This window comes from Prunus dulcis, chromosome 2 (genome assembly GCF_902201215.1).
Source record: "Prunus dulcis chromosome 2, ALMONDv2, whole genome shotgun sequence".
NCBI lineage: Eukaryota > Viridiplantae > Streptophyta > Magnoliopsida > Rosales > Rosaceae > Prunus > Prunus dulcis.
This window is the reverse complement of record NC_047651.1, coordinates 11,507,426-11,518,760: the sequence shown is the minus strand read 5'-3', so window position 1 is coordinate 11,518,760 and position 11,335 is coordinate 11,507,426. Positions and strand designations below refer to the sequence as shown.

The 11,335-nt window shown below is 34.4% G+C and overlaps 1 protein-coding gene across 1 annotated transcript; it reads right to left on the bottom strand.

Annotated features, from left to right (window-relative positions):
* Window positions 1-4,617: 4,617 nt before the first annotated feature.
* LOC117619272 (transcription factor bHLH10-like) lies at window positions 4,618-7,000 on the bottom strand. The gene is made up of 4 exons (XM_034349188.1): window positions 6,778-7,000; window positions 5,658-6,660; window positions 4,956-5,381; window positions 4,618-4,861 (listed from the first exon to the last, which is right to left on the bottom strand). Exons 2-4 carry the CDS (start codon window positions 6,594-6,596, stop codon window positions 4,760-4,762), a joined length of 1,467 nt encoding a protein of 488 aa, XP_034205079.1. The 5' UTR covers window positions 6,597-6,660; window positions 6,778-7,000; the 3' UTR covers window positions 4,618-4,759.
* Between the last annotated feature and the right edge of the window lie 4,335 nt (window positions 7,001-11,335).

Sequence of the window (11,335 nt, the reverse complement as noted above, 5' to 3'; positions counted from 1 at the left end):
AACTGCAATGATTTACCAGAAGCAGTTCGTAAAGACTCAGTAGATTTTGTATAATACTTAGTAGGAATTAAGCCTTCTTTAATGCAATTAAGATCTGCACCAGAATCAAACAAAGCAATAACATTAAATTCATAGTCTTTTACAGATATAGTGACTTTAGAATACCATTTTCTAAAATTAACCTGTTTAATTAGATTAACAGCGCATTCTTCTTTGCCAGACTCATACTTAGGACTACTAGGTGGACTATTTTTCTCAATAGGTTCTTTATCTAATAAGGAGTTTAAGACTTGCCGAATATCATAATTCTCAGTTTGCAATTTATGACTCAACTGTTTTAATTCTACTATTTCTTTTTTGACTAGTTTTACTTCAGCATGTAGATCTTGTAAAGAAACATCTTTTTTCTTATTAAATCTTTCTATTGTAGAACTCAGATTAATAACTGGACTAGGGTGACTTGTTCCTGTATCTTGTGTAATAATTTTTCTTAATTTCCTTAAATACTCAGATTTTAATTCAGGGTTTTCAACTTTAGAAATCAAATCTATTAATAATTCTTCTTGTTCTTCTTGCTTAGTTAAAACAGAAATTTGCTTAAGGGTATTACAACAATTATCTCTGCATCCTATTTGTATTCGAGGTGAACTCAAAGAGGAATTAGAAGACTCATGATTGGTAGACTCAGAACTTATAATCATAGTTTCATTTTCACTAGACTCAGAGTTCCGTAACTCAAGGACTTTAATTAGATTGGTTTTTTCCTCATCTGTAATTTTCAGTTGTCGGATAGCATCTTTTACTTTACAATCATTTGCATAGTGACCATACTTTTGACATTTAAAACATTTTACTTTACTTTTGTCTTTATTTTTACCAGACTTAAAGCGAGCATCTTTCTTAAACCGAGGTGCTTTTGACCATCTTTTCTTAGGGGAATATTTCTTCTTTTTGTAAAATGCATCAGGCTCATTATTATATCGGAAAGATTTTCTATACCTGCTATAATTGCGTTTTTTACGAATATGACTCGGATAACTATTCTTGTTTCTTCTAGAGGGAGCTGTAGAGATTAAACCATATTGTTCACAAAAATTACCTAACTCATATTTGGCAGACGTTCGCTCAGACTGTATTTGCTTATTTAATTTCATATCTACGCACATTTTCATACCTTCTTGATTAATTGTACTTATAATATTACCATAAGTTAAACTATCATAATCTATATGTCCTAATTCATTACTTAAAACGGTGCGTATTTTATGTGCAAACAGATTAGGTAGACCATTTATAAATTTTTCTTTCCAAAAGGCTTGATTACTATCTTTTCTTAACATTACACGAGAAATAAAAACATCTTTATACCATCTAAAATCACTTAATTGTGGACATCTTAGATTACTCAATTGATCATGTATTCTAGACTGCGTATGGCTTGGTGTTCCTACAAAATGCTCAATTATGGTGTAAAGCAGTGTATTGACTCCATCTTCAGGGGTTCTGCCTATAGTTGTATCAAACAAAGGAAGACCATCTTCATTTAATTTGACAGCATGTATAATATTATTTCTAGACTCATTACTTAGATGTTTATCCCACCAAGAGCGTAGGGTTCCTGTAAATCCAGTTTCTAAAAGAGGAACTATCTCAGATTGTCTTAAATTATGATTTGCAATGTAAGTATTAGCAACCATTGACATGTGTGTAAGTTTATTCATTATTTCTTGCTCAGACAAACCATCTATATTCCATTCATACAATTTATCAGAGGAAACCGAAAATTGGCTTACATTATTTCTTTCTTCAAACTGAATATCAGGCGGTGTAGGTTTAGGATACCAATTCTTAGTTAGGCTAGTAGGATTAATTTTATTAGTTAATCTCTTAACTTTTAATTCAGATTCTAATTCTAGATTTTTAAATGCATTTTCTATCTTAGAAATGTTACTAGACTTTTCTGAATCATCTGTTTCTAGACTCATTTCAGAATCACTATTATTAAACAAGGAAGAAGAACCTAATACTTTAACACCAGATTTTTCAGTTTTAACAGGGGTTAATTGCTCAAGCATGCCTTCAATTTTCTGCATAGTAGTGGAAGTTTTTAGTGCATGTGTAGGTTTTAAATCTTGAAAACAGACTAAGGGTTTTTCTTTAGACTTAAGCTTCGGCTCAGAAGGGAGTAACTTATCAACTTTGGTTTCTATTTTATCTAATTGCTTTCCTATGACAACTAGACTTTGATTAGTATAATTGTTTTGTTCAACTAAACATTTATTAAGCTCATTACTAGGATCAGGTATCTTAAAGGGAGCAGCAGTTATGGTTTTAGTGCCAGCAGTTATCAAAATAGTTTCTACAGGAGGATGACTCAAGACTACTTCAGACTTATCCGATTTTACCCATTTTTCTTTAGTTATAGTTTTTAATTCATTATTAATATAACGCATTTCTACAAAATCAAGGTAATTAATTTCTACTTTAGCGGTTCTCATATAATCTTTCCAGGCTTGGTGTATTTCATTTCTTTTATTTCTATCAGGGATGGCTTTATGATAATTACTTCTACGGGACGAGTTAATAGGATCCAAAGTGTGTTTTTCTAATTTATCCCAATCTATTCTAAACGGCTTATCTCTTTTTAAAACATTTAAGCAATTATTTATATCATAAACATGTGCAGTAGCGATTTCACTAGCAAGAAAATCAGACTGTGTAGGCGAATCTTGTTTAGGCTCATTATTTTCAACTAGGGGAGGACCATAACAAGGATGACTCACTTGATCTTTTTTCTTTAAAGATGCAATTTTTAAATCGATTAAATCTTTTTCTATTTCTAAATCTCTAACTGTAGTAGAAGAAGAGGCAGAAGAATGACGTGCAGGTTCATGTCTTTTAGAAGGACTTGGTGTGGGCAACTGTTGTAAATGAACTGTGGACTTAGGTTGGTGCTGGAAATTAATTTTAACACTACCATCCATATATTGACGAATATAATCTAGATTATTTAAACTACGTTGTATAGGCATAGGTTGAGATTCCGTAACTAATGTCCAATCTGTAGGCAAAGTAATATCAGACCATTTAACAGTATGAGGAATTCTAATATTAGCATCAGGCGTACAACTTTGTATTAAAAGCGTTTGATCTTTAGGACTTTTATTTAAAGCTTGAAAATTCATATTAGTACCTGTAACTTTATAATAAATTCTGTAAACTAAGGCTAACGGTTGAGTACCAGGTAAAACATTATAACCAGATGTCTTAATATTCAAAGTTAATGTTTTCAGGATATGAGGATCATTAAGGCTAACAGTAAAGTCAGGATAGCAATCAAAATGTACAGGGCCATTGCAAAGACTAGACTCAATCATACCAAGAACACTATCATTAAAATCTGTAAATCTAGCATCACGCAAACATAGCAGAATAGAAGCTTGTAAACCTAATCTAGTTAAGGGTTTAACAGCAACTTGAACTAAACCGATATGCAAGAAATTATTACCATCATGCTTATGTTTCTTAATTGAATCTAAATTAAGTAATTGACAAGACTCATGTTCTTTACTCAAGGCATAAACTTGTTCTACGGTTTTAACATGTGTAGTGGAATTAAATGCAGTCATAGACCATTTTTTTCTGTATATATTATGACTAGGGACCTTAGGTATATTCCAATCTTTAAATTCTAGTTGTTCATTATTATTATTATACTCAAATTGTTCTTCATTTACAATCTCAGGAAGATTTCCTATATTGGTTCTAGAGCTACTAGAACTATAAGAATTTGTACGAAGGAAGCGACTCATTTTCACTCAAGAGGATGGAAGAGGAAGACTGAAGAAGAAGAAAGATAATAACTTCGATAGCTAACCTTTACCCAACAAGAAACTTAGCTGGAAATCCCGCCCTCCGCTCACGCCCACCGCTCGTGCCCTACCCCGGGACTTATCGTTTGGAAAGAGGACTCACTGTTTGGACCAGGGGGAAAACCAACAAGAAGCCCAAAGGATAAAAGAAAGATAAAGAAGAAATCAAAAGACTTCAACTCAGAAATCCTAAACCAGCCACTTGGGTTGGATGAGTTGCGACCTAAGACTAATTCTTACAACGCTTACGGCTCTGATACCAGAAAGGGAAGAAGGAGAGAAGGAGCAAAGCTATGCAAGATAATGTATACATTATAATAAAAATAATGAAATACATGAAAATAATATTCTTCATAACTTAATTTAAAATAAGTTCATTAAAAGTAAAACTTACAAAGTGCAAAGCTTACTCTCATCCTAAGGTTGTTCTTCAGAACATGATCTCTGAAAGAACATTTTGAAACTGAAAAAACTTCTGAAAAGAAAAGCTTGATTCTAGCTGAGGCTCAGGCCTCTATTTAAAGACAGAATGAAAGTAACTCAAGTTTACAAAAGGTAACTCAAGTAAATAAAAGTAACTCAGGTAACTTGCTTTAACTCTACTTTAACTCAGGTAACTTGTCTTAACTCTACTTTAACTCAGGTAACTTGTCTGTAGTAGTCTAATCTGAATTCAAATCATAGGCTTTATAGGCTTCGTTGGTCAAGCCACATTAAAGTGACTAATTATCAAAACCATGCAAACCCAGAAAATATATAAGTCCTAATGTTCTATTTCATGCTTCTGTCACACCAAGTTTATTGTCTACTTTTAAAATTCAGCATCATATAGTAAGATCAACAACAGAGAAAGTATCTATTAATCCCAAGGAACAACTCATGCCTCCCTAAAAACTGTTGGTAGGTGGAACTGCTGCATATTGTTTGTCCAGAACCTCAATGAGCTTTTGGGCTATGGCACTTGCATACAAAGATGACCCTTCATACATCTGTAGATTTAAAACCAAATTAACCATAATTAATTAAAAACCGCACCACCTGTATGAAAGAAAAACGAACTGGGACAAATTGCAGACTACCAACCTTGGTGTTGAACAAGAAGCTGTAGGAATTGCCAATGTGTCCACCAGCAACATGATGCAGATCAAGCTGCAGCTCATCAAGAAGCTTGGACACATACAGCAACAGATTGATCTTCTTCCTCTGAACCAGTTTGATCGTAACTTCATCATCGATAATGCGGATATCGACCTCAGTGTCCTTGGATTTCCTCTGAAGCCATGAGCTCCTCAGAGAGCCATTGTTGTAGGACTGGTCATGAGGGTCACCAAGAGGCTTCATGTTGCAGCTCTCATCATCTCCAGCACCACCATCTTGTTCAGTCCTGCGCCTCTTGCTCCTCTCTCTCCCACACCTTTTCTTCTCCACCAGCAATTTCAGCTCATCCACTGTCCTCAGAAGCTCCTTTATGTAATCAATTGCATCTCCCACAATTGATGCTCTATCAGTCTTTCCTCCAATTAATTGTTCCCCAAAGACCAAAAGGCAAACATTAAATTCAGCAAAATATATGACTATCCAGCCAAAAAAAAAAAGACAAAAACTTGGGAAACTACAAGCCAATAACTTGGATATCAAAATGCCATACACTGTGATTCATGAAATCATTACCCAGTTAAAACTTCAAAACAACTAATATGCATTTTTTTCGTGAAATTTAATCAAACTCAGTAGCATATATTTTTGCAGTGATAGGATGTGAAATTTTGAATTTGAAGTATATACCTTTGTTGGGTTTGGAACCAAATCCCTCAAGGCACTGTACTTGCCATTCAACTGGACTCTTCTGTGTTTCTCAGTGGCAAAGTGTTTCGTCCCTTTGACATCTCTTCCTCTTCCAATAGAACCCATTTCTCTGGAGAACTCCAACACCCCATTCTCAAATTGCCTCCCATTATTAATCCCATCGGAGTAAACCCCTCCTCCAATCCCCTCTCTGTCATCCCCACCACTACTAAACAAAGACCCATTTCTTGAGCCTGGCAAGCTGTACCCATGTGGCAAGGACTGAAGCAATTCCCTGAACAATGGTGGCTGTGGAGGCAGGTTCAAATGGAAAAGTGGGTCATAGAGAACCGAACTCGCTGTCCCTGGCGGGGTGTCAATCCCACCATGGACATCTCCGAGGAACCCCAAAGAGTTAGGGAAATTCGAGCTTTTGGGGTTGGGGTTTGTGAAGTTAATGGACGAGTTTTGGAGAACAGAAGAGGGTGAGCATCTAGGTAAGCTGAAAAGGTTGAGAAGGTCAGGTGTAGGTGGGTATGGACCATTAGCACCATCTTGTAATTGTTGCTGCATCTGATCATGGACACCATGAATATTGTCCCAATTGGTTTGTTGCTCAAAGGAAACCAAATGGCTGCTATGGTTGTTCTGGTCAGTATTGGTGCTGTATGGATTGAACCCAAGTTCATTTTGGAGCTCAATTTCCATGGCAGCATGATGATCTTGTTGATGAGGGTAGGAGAGCTCTTCCATGGAGAGTCTCAAGTTTTCTGCAACAGAAAAGCTGTTGTTGTTGTTGTTGTTGTGGGTTTCTGAGGGAGAAGGCATGAGTACTTGTGGTGGAGGTGGTGGGGGAAGAGGGTTGAGGTTGAGGACACTTTCTGCTGATTCTGGCATGGAGTTTTGGTCAAAGTTGCAGCCTACTGTATCTTCATACATTTTTGGACCAGTCTTTAATTTGTCTTCTGGAGCCTTTTGCCTTTTATGGGTCTGTTTTGTCTCTCTGCAGCATTTTCACATAAACCAAATGATCAGAATTACACACAAGCACATGAAGATGAAGAAAAAAAAAGCTTAAAAATGAAGGCTTAATTACTCCCACAAACACAAAGCTCTTAACCTTTTGTATCAGAAAAGCTTTGTTTTCACAAAATCAAGAACTGGTAGAGAGAGACAGATAAGAGAGAGAATGGAGGGTGGTAGGAGAAGGGACTGAAACTGTATGCGTCTGAGAAAGAGTGAGAGAGAGAATTGTTTCTTTGTTCTGCTCTGCTGCCTCTCTCTCTCTCTCTCTCTCTCTCTCTCTCTCTCTTATTTCTCTCTGAGACTCAATGAAATTTTCCAATTGGCCACAGCAGCACAGCTGGGAGTTTGTTACTGAGATTCTCATCAGTAGGGCCCACTCCCAATCTCCCTATTCCAAATTTCTTGATTCTGCCCGCCAGATTTTGCAGTTTCACCCCCCAATCCTTCATTAATTACTTCTTTCCCCTTCTTATTTCCTTTGATGGTTATGACAAAAATGTGGCGACTTTAAAGATTTATCTATATAAGAAATTGTAATTGATGAGAAAATGGGATTTTTATATTAATGAAGTGAGAAAATGAGATGTTTAGTACTCAAAAATTGTTTTGAATATCATTTTAATTATTCAGATAAAATTATATCCCAAAATAAACGAGCGAGATGAATTACAAATAATAATATTTTGAGTTTGAAACACTGAAAATATCAAAACCTATAAATCAGAATGGTCAATATCAATTTTTTTACATTTTGGTTAAGACAAAAATTGAACAATGAGACCCAAACAAACTATTGTCTCACCTTTTTTTGGTCCGAAAAAACTTAACCTTTATCCCTTTTCCTTCTTTTGTTTCATTGCATCCTTTAATCTTTTTCAATCAGAAACCGTTGAGATTTTTACCATTTGCAAACATAAGCGCATATGCTAAATGTAAGAAATGATGAATACTTATAACTTCAACTGGTAAAGTATTTACCTCACATTCACAATCCTCCTCCTCCAAAAATTAAACTAGCTTTGGAAAATTCTATAGACTAAACAATAAAAATAAAATAAAAATCCTCAAAGTTCTCCGTATCGTACCCGTTTTAAACCTGGATGTTACAGAGACGGACACAAAACTCTGATCAAAGTTCCTAACCTACATATATTTTTATTATGGATTTAATGAAATCAAATTTTGCCAAAGTAATTAATGAAATTACCAATAGATGTACCAAAATTTATGTAGGAGGAGTGGTGAGATTAGCACTACCTGGTGGCTGAGATTGGAGTGTGGGGAATTCACGCAAATTGTGGTTATTCTCCAAGAGTGAGTTTAGGTAGGAGCTGTATTTTTTATACAATAAGTAGTTACAGTTTGTGTGGACCCCACTCCTCACCTCTCTCCATGCAAACCGCCAGCCCAAACTAACCATTGCAACCGTTTGGCATTTAACAATAAGAGATAAATTTTTATTTAATTTTCATAAATTAACTAAATAGCTTCTGTAGTATATCTGGATTGTGAAGCATAAATTATACAAAGGTTGCATTTAGTATATCTGGATTTGGAGAGCTTTATTTTTATTATTAAAAGATTGCTTCATTCGTAATGAATGAAAGTCCATTGTATAAAATGATAGAATAAAACAGTTCATTCGTAATTTAAACACGAATATAATTGAAACAAAAATGTTATCTATGAAATAGGTACACTGTCTGAATGCTATCATGAGACACACACAAAATAAAACGCGGGTGCCTCTTCAATTCAATCTCTAAATCCAGTTTTATGTTCAGTAGTATAATAAGGAACTACACCATTATGACATAGATGAATAATGCAATATGAATTTCCTTAATTACACATGCAATTACTTGTTTAAGTATAGCATTTTCTTCTTACGCTTAAATTTATTCTAGTTCGAATATAGTTTAGATTATATTTACAATATTTATTATTGATTTTACTACGCCGACATTGTTCTAGAATTTAAAACTAAATCTATTAGACCACAAGAGTACTATCACACAAATGAATAATGCAATATGAATTTCCTTAATTACACATCAAATTACTTGTTTGCGTATAGCATTTTCTTCCTACACTCAAGTTACTAAATGTGAATTCTTACATGGCTAGCATGAATGAAGCAAAAATTTATTTATATTGATTCAGGATTTGAATTGGATTATCTATGTACATTATGCTCATTTAGTGAATATATAAACAAAATAATGCAAACGGCAAATAAAACTACTACACAAAACCATACCAATATGCGATACAAAAAATGTGGTATCAATATGTAATTCAAAAGACTAACATTACATGACAGGAATTTGCATCCACAAGTACACATCAGTTTGTCACATTAAGTACCAATATGTGATACTAAAATGTGGTAGGTATATATAGCATTACTCTTTTAACTTTGAAGGAAAGTGCTATATTTAAACCAAACAAGAAGCAAATGTTGAGAAAAAAACTGTATTTTTTTCATGTTGAGAAAAACTATGAGACTGGTAGAGCCCCAAAACCAGAGCAGCTTTGTTGTCACGAAATCAAGAGCTAAAGGAAGTGAGTGGCTTTGTTTTGTGCTCTCTCTCTCTCTCATCACTGAGATTTTTTCCATTTGCCACAGCAGCACAGCTGGGGGCCCATGCACAACCTCCTTTGCATACTGAAATTCTTGATTCTGCCCGTGTGATTTTGCACTTTCACCCCCCTCAATCTTCCTTACTTCTTTCTCTTTGGTTACCAAAATTTATTTTTTATCCTTTTCATTTCTTAGTTTGGATTTGCCTTCTTCTTCTTTTTTTTTTTTTTTTTTTTTTTTTTAATACAATCGATAGTTTAGGCGTCATGAGTATTCTCACACACACTACCAAGGTGCTATGAAAGTTTAAAGTTGAGACTATTGATCTGTAAGTCAAGGTTCTTTTTCATTCGACTATACATTTGAGTAGTTTGAATTTCATGTAATTGATAAAGAAATAAGGTGTTCCTCATTAACCAAATAAAAAATAAAAAAGACTTCAAATTTGTTCAAATCGTCAATTTTGGTTGTAAAGTGTATTGTTAGGTCAAATTATGAAGTGACGTTTTGAGTTTGAAGGCATAAAATAAACAAACCTTCACAATTGTAATCACAAAAATCTTATCCCTCATGAAAAAGTGGATTGTAGAGTTTGTTAAAAAGACGAAAGAAAAAGTTGATTGACATTCTCTTGAAATTACTGATTTGGTCATTGTTTCCTTCACTTAACCAAACTTCAATAAGTTTTTTTAGGAGAAAAGAAAAAAGAAAACTTTAATAATTATTAATAATAAATCCACTTTTTCTTAAGGTATCAGAAATTATACTAACGCCTCATGAGGTTTTAAATTGTTTTTATAACACTCATTCCGTTAGTTTTCCCTCCAAAAACATGAAATCTTTAGTCCAAAAACATTACCCCAAAAATAAAGATTAAGAAAAAAATATCAGTTTTGTTATGAATAGCAGCAGAATTTTTTTTCCTTTTAAAATTTCTTTTAAAGTTTTTGCTGCATATGGATTTAGACAAGTATAGCAGAATACCAGAATAGTACAAGACAAACCCTGCTGCTCCACTGTAAAGTTGGACGATATGTTTGGGATAGAATAGTACAAGCCAAAACTGCAAAGGCCAATGCTAAAGGGCAGGTACTGATATGACTCAGTCCTCCCTCTTTCAGCCCATATAGCACCCTGACCATATGCTTACTGGTTCAACTGTTGGAGCCTTAATTTTCTTTTTTCTTTTTTGGCAAAAATCACCAAAAACAATCTCTTCAATTACTTAAAATCATGGAAATAATCTAAAATTTCATGCTGATTTTCTTTGTAGTTTCAAGCTTCTTGGGGATCTTCAATTTTGTTATGTGGCTATGATGTTGCCCTTTGTGGGAGAAAAACTTGGCTATAACTTGTTCAGTTAACTTATCACTTGATGAGAGAGATAGAAAGAAAGGTTGCATAAACCGATTTCGTGTAAGTTTTCTCATTTGTATTGCATATCCCCCTTCACTTTAAGCACCCAAGAATCCAAACAGGGTATTGTAGACGTCTAAAACATGTTGACTAATGTGGAGATCCAGCAGTAAACTACTTTGATCTTGAATTGGATAACAAGGCAAAGCATCCGAACAACCCGAAAAACAAAAATGAAGAGAAAAACCCAACAAAGTTTGATTGAAAAAGATTACTAGAATATTTTAATGAGTGGATGTTTGTTAACGGAAAGGAATGAAATTGGGCAGATTTTTGGCTGATGTGGTAGTAACAGAGAACTGCCTTATAAGTTATAATTATTATAGTTTCCAAAGCTTATGGTAGTGAAACAGGTTTCTCTGATTTGGCAATGTCGGATAAGTTAATAATAACGTTCAAAGCCAATTCTGCAGGCATCAAACTATACACTTTCTAGGAGGCAAGCTAGTTGTGGGGTTCTATAATTCCCTACTTCCACTGTCTTCTGTCTTAGCAACTAAGGTATGCGTGTACGCCATCCAACTCCATAAACCCAATAAAATTGGGCTTTTTATAATAAAAAAGATACAAGGACCTGCAAGTTTTTGTAGCTAATTTTCTACACTCATGGGAAAATTTAGGCTTGGTCCATCAACTTAAAGGAATATGGGCG